This window comes from Alternaria dauci, chromosome 5 (genome assembly GCF_042100115.1).
Source record: "Alternaria dauci strain A2016 chromosome 5, whole genome shotgun sequence".
NCBI classification, from domain to species: Eukaryota; Fungi; Ascomycota; class Dothideomycetes; order Pleosporales; family Pleosporaceae; genus Alternaria; species Alternaria dauci.
Window position 1 is genome coordinate 425087 of NC_091276.1, and position 17804 is coordinate 442890.

The 17804-nt window shown below is 52.8% G+C and overlaps 4 protein-coding genes across 4 annotated transcripts; 2 read left to right on the plus strand and 2 right to left on the minus strand.

Annotated features, from left to right (window-relative positions):
- Positions 1-1149: 1149 nt before the first annotated feature.
- ACET3X_005684 (uncharacterized protein) lies at positions 1150-2485 on the plus strand (the record flags this gene model as incomplete). The annotated part of the gene is made up of 3 exons (XM_069452369.1): positions 1150-1717; positions 1768-2009; positions 2081-2485. The coding sequence occupies 3 exons, from the start codon at positions 1150-1152 to the stop codon at positions 2483-2485; spliced, it is 1215 nt and encodes a 404-aa protein (XP_069306044.1).
- A 227-nt stretch (positions 2486-2712) lies between these two features.
- Positions 2713-5144, plus strand: ACET3X_005685 (uncharacterized protein; the record flags this gene model as incomplete). Its single annotated transcript, XM_069452380.1, has 4 exons — positions 2713-3302; positions 3348-4507; positions 4562-4746; positions 5127-5144. 4 exons carry the CDS (start codon positions 2713-2715, stop codon positions 5142-5144), a joined length of 1953 nt encoding a protein of 650 aa, XP_069306045.1.
- A 794-nt stretch (positions 5145-5938) lies between these two features.
- ACET3X_005686 (uncharacterized protein) lies at positions 5939-8058 on the minus strand. The gene has a single exon (XM_069452391.1). It carries the CDS (start codon positions 8014-8016, stop codon positions 6097-6099), a length of 1920 nt encoding a protein of 639 aa, XP_069306046.1. The 5' UTR covers positions 8017-8058; the 3' UTR covers positions 5939-6096.
- A 7219-nt stretch (positions 8059-15277) lies between these two features.
- ACET3X_005687 (uncharacterized protein) lies at positions 15278-17180 on the minus strand (the record flags this gene model as incomplete). Its single annotated transcript, XM_069452402.1, has 2 exons — positions 15278-16397; positions 16447-17180. The coding sequence occupies 2 exons, from the start codon at positions 17178-17180 to the stop codon at positions 15791-15793; spliced, it is 1341 nt and encodes a 446-aa protein (XP_069306047.1). The 3' UTR covers positions 15278-15790.
- Positions 17181-17804: the final 624 nt, after the last annotated feature.

A 17804-nucleotide genomic window follows, 5' to 3' on the forward strand; every position in this document is an offset into this window, starting at 1 on the left:
GACACACAAGTCTCTCCACGACAGTCAAATGATGATATTGAAATCACTAGACAGTGTCGTTGGGAGCGGTAATCCCATGGCAGTCGACATACGCATGATGGCGCTCTGTCAATCAGAAGTCGGTCGCATTTCCATAACCATATTACCGGGAACTTGCTCTCGCGTCCATAACTCAGAAAACGGGTCTACACTACATTACAACAGATGCGAAATCGTAATCGAAGAGAAGTTATACCTTACGAGCAAAGAAGCAATTAAAAGCTCACACGGCTGCTCAGTAAGCTACAATCGAGACGCACAAGCATGGAACGTCATTTTTCCTTTTGCATCACTTGTCCAGCTAGCATGCATGAGAGAGACAATTCCGCTCTGCAAACGAGGCAGTGATGAAAACGCCGCTTCCGTGGAAGCGCACGACGAGTCTGGATTGCGCATATATTCGGGTGACGATGTGTACATAGAGGCTCCTGATCTTAGTCTTCGGATGCTAGGAAAACCGCCAACGCCGTCACTTGGAAGTTTGCGCAGCTTCAAAGTACAGCCGTATGTTGATGGCCAAGGTCGATCTAGGCACTGCGGAGTCTTTGTGTACGACCGAGAAGACAACAAGGATGCATCATAGAGGTCATCAGCGGGAAAGTCTTAGTCGGTCAGTGAGAAGTCGCTGGTCACTAAGATGCTTACCTTTACCCGCAAGAAATCGTCCCGAGCATGTGTTCTGTCGATGCCTCTCGCGTATACGGACCCTGTGCAGCGCAGCTACATATTGGCGATTCTCTTTATCCGGAGCACGGCTATATGAGAGCCCCACAAACAGCGCGAAGCTGCGTGGCCTTGTGATATCAATAAAGGAGATGATCGGACAAATTGATATAACTTGGCTGGGACAAAGTGCCGTTGCAGCACGGCAGTGGTGGTTCTTGGCGAAAAGCTGGATCATGCAGATGCTAGGCTTCATATACAAGGATTGTTACGTACATTGTTTGCGGGTGATTTAGATCACGAAACGACAATACTTCGTATCCACTGAACGTAGCCTTTGGTCCGAAAGACTCACACTTTGGGTTCTCTCGACTCCTGCCACAACCGCCGTCCCATCGCTCCATCATCGATATCTCGCAGTCCATCACCTCAACACTAGGCACCAAAATGCGCACCTCATTCCTCACAATCCTGCCCTTGGCAATCACAGCCAGCAGCACACCTCTAGCACCCACCAGCCCGCACCACCTCGACCTCCTCCCCCGCCAAACAAACACAACATGTCCCCCAACCCCCAACCCCATGCCCAAAGCCGCCGCCTTCCCTTCTATCAAAACCATGCCAGACCCCTTTCTCTACCTCGACAGCAAAACCCGCGTCCAAAGTCCAACCGAATGGCTCCAATGCCGACAACCCGAGATCCTCAAGCTGCTGCAAGAATACCAATACGGATACTATCCGAACCACGCTCAAGAAACGGTGTCAGCGACACGGAGCGGGAATACATTGACTGTTAGCGTGACCGCAGGCGGGAAGACGGGTAGTATATCCGCGACGCTGAATTTACCGGGTGGGAGCGGTCCGTTTCCTGTTGTGATTTCGATTGGCGGCATGGATACGAAGAGCTATGTGAATGCGGGGATCGCGGTGGTGACGTTTGATTATACGAGGGTGGCGGCGGATAGTAATAGTAAGAGTGGGGTGTTTTGGACGTTGTATGGTGGCAGGGATATTGGTGGGTTATGTGCTTGTTCACTGTTTTGGATGCGTGCTGATATGTTCTAGGTGTTTTGACGGCGTGGGCGTGGGGATTCCATCGCGTGCTTGATGGCATTGAGCTCAAGGTGCCGGAGATTGATGCAAGTAGATCTGGGGTCACGGGGTGTTCGCGTCTGGGCAAGGCAGCGTTGGCGGCTGGGCTGTTTGATGAGCGTATCGCTGTTACGATGCCCATGTGCTCTGGCGTCCAAGGCGCCGGGCCTTACCGGTACAGCTTGAGCGGACAGGGAGAGAATCTGGAAAACGCTGTGAGTTACTCCACCTTCACGATCCCGCACCGATGCCCGAGAAACTGGCCGTACTAACGGATTCATTCCAGAAATCAGGAGCAGGATGGTGGACGTCCTCTGGTATCTCACAATTCGTCGGCAAATCCACCCAACTACCTTACGACGCCCACACCATCGTCGCAGCCATCGCTCCCCGCGCAGTCATCCTCTCGCAAAACGCCAACGACCAGTTCACAGACTCCAAAGGCACGGCTCAAGTCACATTCCCGGCGGCCAAGACTGTGTATAACTGGCTGGGCGTGGGTGAGAAGCTGGGCATGAGTATACCGTCTGGCGGGCACTGTGATATGAACGGGTACGCGGATGTTTTGCCGTTTGTACAAAAGGTGTTGCAGGGGAAGAGCACAACGAGGAACTATGATGATTTGAAGGGGTGGAAGGCAATGCCTGAGGCGTACCCTTGGGCGAGCGATGTGCCGAGGGGAAGTGAGTAGGGTATTAAGTAGAAGTAGAAATAGAAATAGAAGTAAGGAGTATCGGCGATGCGACCATCCGCGGAGCCATGTGGTAGTGGGGCGATGCCGTCGCTAATCGGCCAAGGCCCGGCGCGATGACGTACCCCGCGTCGCATCCGCCGCGTCAACCATGCATCAAATCAATCACGGCCGACGATGGAATCTTGCCAGAATAGCCTCCCGCACCCAGCCCGCCGTCCGCAACCATGTCGACGACGACCCAGCCGCTCACCCCCGCGCAGACACACGCCCTCTTCGACATCCTGATCCACCACCAAGTCTACGCCGAAATCGAAGCCTTCAAGTACCCCTCGACCATCGACCACTATGGCTACCCCTTCCGCAAGGCCGACGGCGTGCAGTCGACGAGCCCGCTGCTGCAGAACATGCTCAACAAGTTTGCGCTGTGCAACCCCGCGATCCGCAACTTTGGCGAGAGCTGGTGGTCCGACAAGATCCAGACGCTGGTGGCGAGGATGGCCGAGGCCGAACTGAGCGAGAGCTACGACAAGGGCGCCATTGGGAGCCGCAAGGCGCTGGCGACGGCCGCGAGCAGCATTGCAGAGTATGTGGCCAGAGGCATGCTGGGCGGATACCCGGCGGCGAAGAAGACGGAGAGCAAGAAGGAGTACGACACGAGCAAGCCCGAAGACGTCATTCAGGGCTTCGAGGAGCTGGTCAAGGATGCAATTTACGGGAATGCGCTCGACGATCTGTATGAAAAGGTCAAGGCGACGCCGCGGCTCGAGGACCATTCGAGTAGTCTGCAGGCGGCCCACGAGTATATGCTGCTGAAGTAAGTACTACTTGTATTCGACCAACACCAACCTAACCACCACAGCGCCGCCTCCTTCCTCCACCACGTCTTCGTCATGTCGCCCGACGGGCAGTACCTCGTCCGCCTGCTCGAGAACCTGCACCGCCTCATCCCCTACACCGTCATCCGCCAGACGCTGCGCGTCGGCAACGCCGCCACCATGATCAATGGCATGGTCCGGCTCGTGCTGGCCAAGCTCTCCGTCACAGCAATGACCAACTGGATCGGCCTCACCAACAACACAAACGACGGCATGAACCTGCTCCAGCAAATCATATCCACTATCCTCGCCTGGGACACGACCGAGTTCCAGAAACGGGCTACGAAACTGGAAGCGTCACGCAACGCGCCGGATAAGAAGGTGTTCAAGGCAATCAAGAGTTATGTGTATGCGTCCCGCGAGAAACACGAAGCAGCGCGGAGCCAGTCCGTTGCGCAGGAAAAGTCGATTGCGGCAGTCATTCTCGAGACCGCGGAGCCCCCGTTCAAGATCGATGCGGAGTCGCTCAACGAACATCAACACAGCGTCGCAATGGAGTACCTCAGCACCTACCTCTCCATCCGCGACCGTGAAGAACTCACAAAAGTGCTGTGTAAATCCAACCCCGATGTCCTCACCTCAACCATCCGCGACGCCGTCGCAGCCATGGACCCTGTTATCCGCGACATTCATAACGCGGTCGATCTCAGCGGCACCGTGACTGATGCTGAAGCTTTCATCACGGACCTGATCAAGACGGCGAAGCCGAAGAAGAAGGCATCCTCTGGACCCAAGAGCCGCGAGACGAGCAAGTCGAGACCGAGTTCTCCGGACCCGGCGAGCGTGACGGACCAGGAAGCTAGTGATGCGCCGACGGTAGAGGACTTTGTTGTCTTGTTGAAGAAACATGCGCCGTCGATGCATAAATTTTTGCATCAGGTTACGAAGAATGCGCCGGGCTTGGCGCAGGAGTATCTCGTGTATGCGAAACGGATATTTGCAGAGTTCCGCGTCGATGAGCGGGTTGCGCAGATGGAAGAGGACGGACAAGGTGGTGTTGGTGGAGCGGGGAATATGACGGCGCCGTTGCATGCCCTGTTTGAATCGCTGGGAAGAGAGAAACAGGAGGAATTGAGAACGTTGCTGGATCAGCATGAACAGCATCTACAGACGCTAAAGGATACGAGTCGCACGCGGTTGGAGAGTATTATGCGATCTGCGTCCTCGTCCTCATCACAAAATAGTAATAAATTGACAGCAGGAACAACACACGGCCCAGGCATGTACCTCTCCCGCTGGAACGCGCTGCTAGATTCTACACTTATTTCCCCGGCGACGATACACGGGCCTGTGCGGAAAGGGTGGGAGGTGAAAGGCGAGTTGGATGGGAAAGGGCTGAAGACGTCGTCGGTGTTGCTGGATAAGGAGAGGAAGAGGGATCGGGTGAGTGCGATGATGGCGGATGGGACGGGGGATCGCGTCGAGCGGAAGGAGAGGAAGAGGGATGGGTTGGAGGAGGAGAGTATGGAGAGGGTGTGGGAGGGGATGAGGGAGGGGTGGGTGGGGGTTTGTAGGGGGCTGGAGATTATGGGGCCGGAGTAGGGGGTGGTGGGTGTTGTTGTTGTTGACTTTGGTCTCTTTTTTCCTTTGGCTGCGCTGGGATGGGTATGGTTTAGAGTGGTGGGTTAAAGCGCTGTTTTGTTATGATGGCATGGGAATCTCTTATGATGGAGACTTGGCATATATAGAGGAAGACTAGATCTTAAGTCAAGAGGATATATGGATTATATTTACTTGATTCTACTTCCTCACTTCTCAGGCAGAATTTAGTCAACGTCTAAAATCATGCTGTGATGTTCCTATCCCGGTCTGTTGGCAAGGAACTAGGAGACAAAAAGGTAGAGAAGAAGACAATGTTAAACAATAATTCCTGTAGGAGTAGAAGATGCATGCGGAACGTTTCCTTTATGCTTGTGCTTGTCCTCGTCTGTCCTCACGTGTAGTCGACGTAGCTCCGCGCACCCACAATACTAGCCAATGAACGAGATAGACGGAGCATTATTGCGATAGAAACGTAGGTAGGGCAAGCTCTGCAAAAAACCCACATCGGAAAAAGGCCCACGAGCTGAAAACCGGGAATCAAAGCGTATTTCGATTAGCACCACACCACGACGTCAACATTCTTCCCTCTCCCGTTTTCCACCCCTTGTCCACCTATTTCGTCCCGTGCGGGTCCGTGTTTTTCGATTTCGGGGATTTTTCCTTCCATTGCGTCGTTGCGTCGGAATGCAAATCGTTTTTCTGATCATGCATACCGGGATGTTCGGATGTGAGCCGTTGCCGGATCCGCGCATCGAAAATAGACCCCTCATGTCTTGGGACATCGTTTCCTGATGGGGACTGGTAGTGATGATGATGATGATGATGATGACGGTGACGAGGGATGTGTCTCGTGATCGTGTCAGGTTCGTGAGCGCGTGTAAATGGTGCACGCGATGTGTGATTAGAAGGGAGGAGGCGGAACCCTTCGGATCTGGAGTGATGGAGTGGGTGACTTTTGCTTTGTCGCTTTTTCAATCGCTGTCATTGGAACGATGGAAATATGTATGCAAAATGATGCTTTGGATTATTGTACAGTAACTACTGGTATCTCTACTAGACTTGTAAACCAAAAAAGCGTGAATGGTATCTCGTTAACATATCCCAAATGCAAAGCCAACCCCAAAAACGCCTCCAGCCCATCTCCCATCCCCAATATTGATACATCCCAACCAATCCACCAGTACCCATACATCACGACATAACAAACTTGCCCGCTGCCTCTACATCCGGAACCCTAAACCCATCTTCCCCATCCCCCCAAGCCACACTCTGCACACTAACACTCCACGCCACAAGCACCATCCGCGCCACAAACCCCACCATCTCCACACTCAGCGGCAGCTCCGCTTTCAGCACCTGCTCCATCTGCTTCGCCAGACTCTTTTCCTTGTTACCACTCTGATCATCCTCTGCAACCACCATACTCGTCTCCATCATCTCTGAAAACGCACTCGACCGATTCGACTGCCTCCTCGGACTCCGTCGCGAAGATGTAGATTGGCGTTTCGCGGATTTGGCGGGGAGATTGGGCGGTGTGTCGTGTGTCGAGACGGGAGAAGTAATGGTCTCGACACTGCTCTTTCTGCGCGTCGATGTAGAATGGCTGGCAACAGCTGCTTGGTACGCAGCTCGTATCTCGGCCTTTGTCGCTTCTTGCACTGCAGCCAGGACATCTTGCGACTTTAGGTCTGGGACTAGGGCCATGAGGCGCTCGAGCAAGGTGGTGTATCGCGATACGCGCGCTGTTTTGTCGGCGAGAGAGTCGGGTGTTGTTGGATCGGTGGCTAGTCTACCTAGGCGTTCGCGCTCGCGGAAGAGGAGGCCGGCGTTCTGGGGCTCGTAGAGGGGCCCGAAGATATTAAGCTGCGGAGCGTGGCGGTGCACTTTGTCAATGAGTTGCTCTAGGCGCTGGAGCAGGCGGGCGTGAGGGAGACCGGCGGAGGCAATGAATTGGACGGTTCTGATTAGTGGTACTGATGAGAGGGGAGCAAGGCCACCGGAGAAAGGGAGCGCTGCTATAGCGTTCAACAATGTGTTTGAGGTGTGGACTTCGGTTGATGTGGCGAGGATGTGGAATCTGGGTTCATGGGAACTGGGGAGGGATGCGAGGAATTTGGATTGTGGGGTGCGGGCGACGTATGGGTGGGTATAGAGGGAGGCGCCGGCCTGCAGCGCCTCGAAAGCTTCGTCGGTGATGAGGATGCTGTGAACACCAACGTTGTCTTGCGAGAATGGAAGGGAGCCGGCTGCAAGGTGCTTTGCAAAGAGGGGGGATACACCTGAGCCTGAGGCGTGCCGTTGCGACCTGCCGCGCCTTTGTTGTGTGAGCGTGACATGGTGTTTGGCGTCTTTCATCTGCGTAACCGCTATCGAGATGCCGTATGCACTGGGTTCGAGCAACGCGTCTGTGTCGGACTCGTTACTCAACTGGCTTCCAAGGATGATGGACAGCGCTGCGAGCTCTCCAGAGGTTATCTTCACAATCATCCTTCCCTCCTCATACTTCGCCGTCTGGCCCTCCTTCATCCATGACCGTTGTACAGCCTTCTGGGCATCGTCATTGCGCAGCCCACTTCGCATCGATACCAATGCAGACGCCGGCCTCTTCACGGATAGACTTCTAGCCAGACCCATCTCAACCGCCGACAGATCCAAACTCTTCCTGGCAGTCTTTGGGCTAAGCTCCCCGCGCTTGACATTCGACATGGATTTCGACCGCCCCAGATTCCCTGCGGGCTTCTTTGCTCGCCCCAGAAATTTCGTCATGTCTCCAGGGTATGACGCTCGCTCCGAAAGTGGTCGGGATCGCAATTCGGTTGCGAACGCATCGTACAGGTTTTCGAGGGGTAATTGTCCAGGATGACCTTGGAGATTGGTAAATAGTGCGGAGGAGAACAGACCCTCATCCCCGGCTTTTATGATGCCCGACAGGTTTGGCACCCAATAGCGTTTGCTCGAATCTTGCTTTGGTAGTAACAGTCTTTTCCACGAGCTCGAAATGTGTGAGAGTTGAAGCTGCCCCTCCGTCTTGCCGTCCGTGGTGAAGACGTCGGTTGTGGTGGTGGCTTTTGCCTGCTTGTGCTGCAGGAAGAATCGTGTAACGAGTGCCATGGCTGCGACAAGAACAAGTCCAAGTACAACACAGACTGCGATAATATCCTTGGTTTGCATTCTGGATTTGGCGGGCGTTATACTTATACAAATGTCGCTTGTTGTTAGTAGCCCGTTAGACCCTGGCCCTTCTGACAGGAGGGTAGTCTGGTCGCCCAATCGGATTGCAGGGAAGCTGCAACTAATGGCAGGGATGCGCTTTCGGACGACCTGGCAGCCGCTTCCAGCGTGAAGATGATCCCCGACGGTCAGGAGTCATCCATCAGCGCGAATCAAGCTTGGTCGTGGTTCACTTCATTTGTCAGACATGTGGAGCGAACGAGACAGTCATCATCTCGCAAAGGCAACAGGCTGACGGCGGAGTGACGAGCAAACATGCACGTGTCTCGGTGATTCCTCAGGATTCTGGAGAATGTGCAATCGAAGCGTCTGGATGTTTGCTGTCCAAACAGAGTGCGCTGTCGGATTCTGTCTCAAGCATCCTGGCAGCCCAATGTCGCCCGTCAGACCTCAACGTGGTTTTCATTGTACAGATCTTGACAAGCTCGTGACCCCACACGTCAATTCAAACTTTGGCTCCACCCGCCTCGAGACTGTTTCTTCCCTGCAGGACGAGCATCGTGGCCAGCGGAGCGACGGATGATGGCGGGACGAAGAGTGTCTTGGCGCACGGGCCCTTCCATGATGCGTTTACGCGCGAGAGCGGGTTGAATGAAGCCTCGGAACGGCCACAGCGAATTATTACCCTTTCTCGTGTTTCAACGCGAAATGAACGTCCGCGCTTGGCAGGAAATTCTGGCGAGCTGAGCGACGTCATAGGGTGTTGAGATAAGATGAGAGCCCTTGAAGCTTAGTAGTCGAGCCACCTCCCCACTGGATGCACGCACAGGGTAGCTCTCTCGACCCACACCAGTGGGCGACAAAGATTTTCAAACACCACCAATGAAATTTTGCGCAGAGGATTGGGTTGCGTCCGCAACTTCAAGCGCCTGTTCTCGAACCGCAAAAAAGCATTGTGAGCGGATCTTGCGGATGTTCGCACCCCGAGAGGCCCGGCGGCTTCAAATCGGTCTTGCATCATGGGCGCGGAGTGGAAAGCCACAAGATGCGGTCAGTCGCACATCCCGCGTCGAAAACGCCCCGGAAGGTTGTCATGCGCAGTAACATGATCGATTGGCAATAGGCTAGCCGGGTGCGACGAGCTGCTTTGGTTTGTATGACTGACCAAGTGTGCATCAGCGAGCGTCGTTTTGTCAGCGGTCAGCTTGTGGCTTTGGCTGGAATCGCTCCACTTTGGACGATCATTCTGAAGTGTCGATTATCTCCGAGACTCTGATTTGTTTTCTGTGGGTGTAGATGTGGCTGTTTCAAACCACATCCGAGGTCTGAAAGGTCGAGTTGCCGTTTGCCGTTTGCTCCGACGGGTTCTTGTACTTTGGAAAGCTTTTTCTGCAACGATTGGATCGACGTCTGATATCTGAAGCCTCCAAAACAGACGCACGCATAGATGACATGGCGAGACATTGCTATACTCGAACATCCACGCTGGTCAAGGGGTTGGATCATAGATGGGTTACCTAGACAGGAAACCATTAGGCTTGATAGGTCGATGTCAGCTCTAATTCAGCCTAGTGATTTCCTATTTGAGTAGCCAACCACAATGCAGCCATGACCCATTCACCTGCGCATACGGAACATCATCGCAGGCACCCGTTCTTTGAAGTAGGCTTCTGCTTCAGAATGCCCGCATGCCTAGAAGTATCAACTATCATACCGACGTGGATGGAAAAGGTGTCGAAAAGATGGTGCATACTGACAGTTGCGCAGAAGGAACACGCTATCCAGCCCTGGGTTCTCGGACTGAGGCAATACCATGAAAGAACTAGCCCCATCTCTAATCCGATAGAAAGTGGTCGCCAGTAAGCATGTCTTGCTTTTTTCGTGGTTCGCAATGTACTCTTAGTCCCCTGTCTTACTGAAGATTGAGGGTCGAGTTTTGCGAAAGCGTATATTGTCGCTTGGTTGAGGTGATTGATTGCTATCGGATACAGCATCCCAGGGTGAAATCTCGCTTGCATCTTTGGGTGACCTTGTTCCTGTCGATGCAAGGTACCCGCTGGCTGCTTGTAAGTATAGCCAACGTGAGCCCCAGGCGCACTGGACATTGGAGTCGGGGTAGATGATTGTGCTTCGGTGTGCGCATGCGTAGGCTGTCCGGCGATTATCGGCTTAGTGTACAGGCCAATATCCTTTCAGACCGTTTGACAGAGGCCGTCTTCCATTTGTTTAGCTTGCTCTTATGATGCTTCGTCGCCGGCGAGCGGACGCGCCACCTAGCACCTCCATTCTTGAAATGTGGGGGATACGTCGCTGTAACGAGATGAGGCTGAAGGGTTCATCGCGCTTACCCCGGTGACGAGTCGTTCTCGCCTTTAAGCCAAGCGCGTTCGGCAGAGTTTTGCTTCTTGACGGAAGTTCCGTACTTATAAGTGACACAATATCAGTAAGAAGTCGCGCATTTGCAGCCTCGCTGGTGGATGTCGTGAGTGAAGTCATGAATACAGCGGTCGTTTTGGTGCCGCGGAGTGCCAAGAGAAAAAGCGGGGTCGACTGTCCTCTGCGTTGCAAGAAGCAGCACCTTCATCCTCTTTACACCACATAGCTTTTCGCATTTATCAGCCGAGAATGTAGATGCAGCGAGGCCACCGATCCAGATGCTTACCTGTTGGCAATGCTCCGGGCCTGAATCAACATAGTGCATCCCCGGTCATCTACGGTTTCGTCGCCCCGCATCAGGACGCATCTACGCATTTCAGGATGAACTTCTTCAAAGGACACTGCTCTTGGATCTCTCTGCTACTTCATGAAATTGAATGAATTCGCGACATAACAGGAGATGCCTGGAAGATCGCTAAAGTCCGCTGCATCCGCTCATCCGCTCATTTGCACGTCAACAAATTCATCAATAGTTTTCCCGCAGCTTTACCGAAGTCAGAAAGTAATTGCCAGCTCTCAGCCCCACGGCTCTGTTCAGGTCTTAATAAAGGCGTGTCTTCTCCTGCACGTTCAGCCACATCCAAAGACCCGCACCTGTTGACACCAGCCGGCCGAATCGTCTCAACACTATCAAAAGACTTCACCATCACCATCCGGGGTCGGTCACCAAACATGTAATCGCAAGGCAGATATGCTCCTAGAATTCTAGTTAGCTTTGGCGTTCCTATGAACCGAGTCTTACACACCCCGGCTTTGCAGCTCCGCTCGAGCCTTGTCCCTAGCCTCGTCCCACCGCTCATGATCGATCAAACTTGACTCCTTATACAACTTTGGCGATAGTGTATTCGGACTGAAGAGCATAGGTAAGAGCCGGCGCACGTGGTTCAGGGTTTCTGATGCCCTTTCATCCTTGCACCGCATTCTGTGCTTGACTTCCGGTGCGACATGGCGACCATCTGGTAGATCGTACAGTAGGCGGTATTGATCTTCAGGCGATAAAGAGTCGATCTCGCTAAGAAACCGGTCTGCGATGTAGCCGTGGAAATTCATGGCGGTTTGGGTAGCGGTTCGAGCAGTACCTAGGTATGGTTGCGAGAACTGCACAGTCGCCTAGACTCGGGGACATAATGACGCTTTGGCAAGACTCTCTCTGACAGCGCGAGTCGGAGATAAAGGTAGTTGACGTTTGGTCTCCTGACTGCATCAAACGGCTTCATTGCAAACCATGCGCTACCACAAACAGGACACGCGGTCCATTGATAGCGCCACGACGAAGGAATGAATTTACATGGAGTCTATCTTGGGCAAAATCACAACTCTGCATTGAAGGACTCGCAACCGTGGACTGGAAGCCAAACGCCTGATGTAATGTGACATCCTACACCTTTGCCATACATGGACGGATTCTTCTACACCAGCTAGAACACAATGGAAGCCAACTGAACTTCTAAAAGATATTTACGTGTTCCCAACACTGCATACACATGGTACCCGTATCATTGCGCCTACAAAATTTCGACAGCCTATGTTTCCAAATCGTTGAACGCCCAACTCCACTATACTTCCAAAGTCTGTGTTATCATTTCCAGATATGTACGCGCACTAAGTACCAGCATCATCACGGTACCCTCGATTCTCGAGCCATCGTGCGCTCAAAGTCGTCGTTATCGTCGTCTTCTTCGCCTCGTACCCCTCACAGCGGCGTGTCTCAACGTAAAATCCATGCTCCGTAAACTCTAAGCGATATCTGCCTTCAATGTCGCCCATCCCTTTGATAGTGCGGATATTTTGTTCTTTGAGGTTGGATTCTTCAGAAGGAAAGTAGCCGGCGAATGGCTTGGGCACATGGTCTTCGATTTGTTGTAACCAAGCCTCAACCTTTCTTCGTCTTAACATTTTCTGGAAGCCACCGTTTTCGTTGCTGCTGCGTTTCGATGACTTTTTTGGTTTGTCTGGCGGTTTGCTGGAGGTCCTTTTTCGGAGTCGAAGGACGGTGACGGCCATTGCGCACGTAGACGGCTACGAAGATTCTTGTGCGTACGATTGTGTATGTGTGATAGTTTTCGCGACGGTTGTGTGCGTTGAGAAGAGATGGGATTTTCTCGTGTGGGTTTTGGGAGTTGTTGCAGTGTGCAACAAGAGACGTGTAGATGTGAAGAGAAGGAGAAGGAGAAAGTAAGAAAGATATTCCTTGAAGCTTCCGTGCTGAAGCTATTAGCTAATGACTTCTATGACCCGAATTTCTTTGAGAAATGAAAAGGAACTGGTTGTGGAGATCGTGAGCGGTTTCTCTCCCATGGTTCGTTGCAGTGCTCGATACCATTGTATGGCATCCACTCGATGGCCCCACACACCTTATCTATTCAGCCTGGCCAAAGCAACACTAATATCCCTTCTATAAAAGTCCTCAGCATCATAGGATCCGAAGCTTCTCTTGATCTCTCTCACGCGCTTGTGCTTCGCTAGAATCTCTACAGGTCTTTCTACAACTTCATACTCTCCTGGTCTTGCACTAGCCGGACTGATGTCTCTAACGATGGCTACAACCTTGATAATGAAATCGCGATTCGGCAGATGCGACGCGAACCATTCTTGGGCCTCGATACAAACTTCAGTCTTCCTTGCGATTTCTGCGTCGGAATACTCGATAATCTCGGGCCAGCTACACCAGTAGTTGCCGATGTACGATACGGCCCGCTTGATAACATTGAGTGGTCCCGATGAAGGGGAAGGGGACGGTAGCGACGGAGCAGGAACAGCGTGCGTAGGTGGAAAGATATCTGTAGTCACTCGGTTCGGTGGTCCTTTGCTTCGGCTGACTTCCGATGTGTCGGGGGGGTGTAGAACATCTTCTTGAGGTGAGAGTGGCGGTGGATCTCCAGCTTCGCAATCATGCCATGTACATTCGTCGTGATCTTTCTCTGTCTTATCTCCTGATTGGAACATGTTTAGATCCGGTTCGTTGGTTGGTAACCGCGTGGAATGGCAGGCAGGTCCATCAAGAATATCCTTTGGCGTGGTTGTGGCGTCAAGACATGAAACACCGCCATTGTTCCTTCTCCCCCGAAGAACCTTTCTAGCAGTAATCGTTGTCGGATTTTGTGCGAGGAGCGCGCCAATTCTTGCCTGGACGTCTGGGTCAATACCTGGAGGTGCTTTCGGCAGTGATTGATCGGAATCGGTCATGGTTGAATTGGACGACGCTGGTGTGAAGTCGTGCTCTGGTCGTTCGGGAACATTTTAGAAAGGCGTAACTTGATACTGTAAGGGACACTCTTTGCAGTGGGTGTTGTGGAAGTGAAATGATGACACACGTGAGCGTGGTTGGGAATAGAGTTCAGGGGAGTGAAGCGCGGAGTCAGGGAACCCAAAACCGCGAAATGCGTTAAGAGTGCAAACAAGCAGTAGTGAATAGTACACACATTGACAGATCTAGAAAGTGTATATGTGGCAGCCTTGAATATCACGCGGTTCTTGAAGCGGCACGGCATCTATCACAACGCCGACAAGGATGCCACGTAGCCTTGAATGCTAGGCGCATGGTGAAGTGGAAATGTCACTTCGACATGTTCATCAACACCAAAGGTCGTACAAAGGCCCTGATTATCTCTGCTAGTCTTCCTCACCCTCAAAATACACCTATAAGCGAACATGTCAGAGGCATCAACATCGTCGTCTCCAATAAAGAACTCACCACTATACATCTCGCTCCCAAGATTAGATCGACCTACGCTGCAGCGCGAGTACACATCTAGTCCTTCGAAATGATCTGATTGCACACCTAAAACTTCCCATGGGTTTATAGCTATGCACACATCCACACCCGTCGAGGAACCGCACCGCACCCGGAGTGATGGTAAATCGGCATCGACTGGCGACTATTTCTCGATGCACAAGCGGAGGCAGATGCCTTCTCCTAACCCGGCGGCATATGAAGCGCATGTATACTTACCGCTTTGTTCTGTTGCAGCGGTTGCCGAGGATGTGGCCGACTACTTCGCCAACAGGAGTGGTGCACCGACGGCTTCTACTGGTTCAAGTGAAGATGCGGGATTCTGCACTCCGACGAGTGTCGATACTGTGGATAATGGTGAAAGTAGAAGCGGCCCGAGAAAGTGACCCGAAGACTATATGCCTTCGAGCCATGCACCGCTCTGTGAGCCTCCGCATTCGATGGGAAGTCCGGTTGTTGCGCCTGATATTGTGACTAAGCCGGAAAACGACCCTGGGTTTGGTTTTCGCAGCGGCAGTGACACAGAGCTGCGCGGAGAAGATGACGAGACATGCGATCGGGCGGAAGAAGCACGTACTGGTGAACGAGCTGGCCACCGACGACAATTCGTAGTACCGAGCGTTCAGCGCGTCGCTTCATGCCAGCATCAGACTTCGGAACCATTGGATGACGTGAGAGCTAGAGTATAAACTCCTTGTCTACGGTCACCCATGCTATGGTTATGAGACGAAGATGGCTTCATTGTGAGAATGTACGTCGATTATATAGATATTCCAGATCGATCTTGATTCCATGTCGTCTGCCTGTATAGCGTCCTGATTTTACCAAGTATTGGCGTCCAAAGATGCGTGATCGGTTCAATGCGCGGCGGGCTTTGGAACTTAAATGGAAGCGCACGACATAGTTTGGTGCTTCACTCAGCGAACATTCTTGTTTGGTGAAAGATGAGTTGATGATTGAAGGAGATGGAAGACAACGTAGCTCGCATTCTGGTTCATCATGCACTAGTCCATATTCCGGTTAGCCTATTTTGGCTCCTTCCCCTCCAATGTCCATCTGTGAACCCTCTCAGGACCGATCTAAAACCACTGCTTCACTCCCCCGAAAATCTTCAATCCCTCTCGAAGCTACCCATGTCTGGAATCGAACTGAGCGATCAACAGCTACGCAATCGAAGACCACATGCACAAGATGAGGGACCGCCCGTGCCACCAAAGACCTTCAAGACTGGAAACATGTCAAAGGCACCGTCAAGACGCGTCGCACCCAGACGATTGGATTTACAAAATCACTCAAAACCACTTCCGCCTGTCCCGCCGTTTGTAGGAGCGGCTGCTTCCAAAATTGAACCGCTGTCAAAACCATTGCCGTTACCGCCAAAGAGTGTCACACTTCGATCGACCCTTCTGTGGGTGGCAGCATTGTTCGTGTGGTTTCTACTGATCGTGGTGTTACTACCTGTCATCACAGAAAAAGACGCGATGCCTGGCTTCAACAAGTGGCTTCGTAGTTTACTGCGACTAAAGCCATATGTCATAAAGAGGTCTACAACTTCGACTCAGCCTTCGTAGCATCTACCAGGCTCTTCCTCCCACCAAAACCGAACAGATACGCCGCGATCTTCCGCATCTGGATCTCTTCACTGCCCTCAGTGATCCTGTATCGGCGGTGATGTCTCCAGATGTGCTCGAACGGATAGTGCCGTGAGTATCCGTTGCCGCCATGGACCTGGATCGCCCGGTCTGCCGCCTCCGTGCACAGCCTGTTGGCGTAGTAGTTACACATGGACACCTTATCGCCAATCCTCCTCTCAATCTCATCGTGTGGCATAGAGTCCATCTCCAGCGCAGTCTTCCGTATCAATTGTCGCAGCATCTCGCATTGGGTCGCGAGTTCTACAAGCGGGAATTGTATGCCCTGATTGTGCGAGAGGGGGGTACCAAAGGGCGCGCGTTCGTTGGCGTATTCGACGGATTGCTGGACACAGTATACGGCTGCACCGAGCGACGAGGCGGCTTGCCGGATGCGGTTCTCGTGGACAAAGGCTTGCGCGACGCCAAGGCCATTGTGGATGGGGCCTAACGCGGCGGTTTCGGGTACCCAGACGTCCTTGATGGAAACGGTCGCGTGATCGGTGGGCATGTTGAGTGTCCTGCGTGTCATTAGCAAGCGATTCCGGTGCTGTAAGACGGATCACATACCATTCATACGACTCTGCCTTTAATCCTGGTGTGTCGGCCGGCACCACGAAACACGAAATGCCCTTTGTCTCGCCATCCTTCCCTGAAGTCCGCGCAAAGATCAAACAATGTGTAGCGTGGTGCATACCAGTCTGCCACCGTTTATAGCCGTTCAGCAACCATCCCTTCACACCTTTTCTCGTCTCCGGTCGCCCCTTCGTCGCCATGTGTGTCGCGTCTGAGCCATGGCCTGGCTCCGTCAAGCCGAACGTCATCCTGAATTTGCCCTCCAGCCGGAGCGGTATAAACTCCTTCTTCTGCTGCTCATTACCAAAGTTCATGAGCATGATGACATCAGGAAAGTTTCCGACCATCGAGTGCTCTGTCTGCAAATCGTTGAACAGACCCAGTCCCTTTGCCGCGAGATGCTCTCGGATGACGGCCATCCAGAGGTTGCTTCCTCGCCCATCGGCACTGTTTTGTCCGCCGTATTGCTTCGGCAGCGAAAGCCTGTAGAAGCCAGCTTCATCAGCCAGCCTCCTTGACTCAGCCAATAGCTCTTCCCACTCCTTGCGTGGGAGACCTCCGTTGTCCCAATCGGTTCGAGCGTGTTCGCGGCGGTGGTCGAAGAAGCGGTTGTTGTCGTCTTTGTGCTGAAGAGGTGTGATCTTCTCGTCGATAAACTTGTCGAGATCGGCGAGATATTGCTTCAAATCATCGGGGATCGAGAAGTTCATCGTTTGCGACAGCGACATGGCGTAGTTTCTTTCCAAGGATACGGTCGGCGGAGGCTGCTGTTGATGGCCCGGTGCTGTGTCAGCGGTTTGGAAACTTCTTGACGGCACGGGGAAAGCTAGAAGCTTGCGATATAAGGGTCAGCTTCGGGACGCGCATCTTGATGACTCGCTTGATCTCAGTCGTGGAGTTGCTGTGCTTGGAGAGTTGCTTTGCGGGGAAAGGAGCACAGGCCAGGCGGAGATTGACCTCGGCCTTCACCAGCGCGCCTCAACCTCCCACTCCGTCCGCCATTCTCATAGACACTATGCCCCTGACTCTGGAGGCTGTAGCACAACGGCCATTCGCTATGTGATCCAGTTTACGGTTCGGTTGGACAGCGTTGGTGTTGTTTCGCAGCAGGCTTTCGTCTGGTTGTCGGTGATTCTGCCGTCTAAACTCAAGAAGCAAGAGTTTTAGAAACATGATACCTCGCGCGCGCAGTTTCAAAGGGTGAGTATGACATCGATGAGCTGGGGAACTGGGTGATCGTTCTCATGCTGGCGAAACAGGTCACGGCCCCAATCCTTTCCAGAGAAGCTTGTCCTCTCAGACGTTAACCCGACCGACAACATGTAGCCATGGCCATACGTTGCCTTACCCTT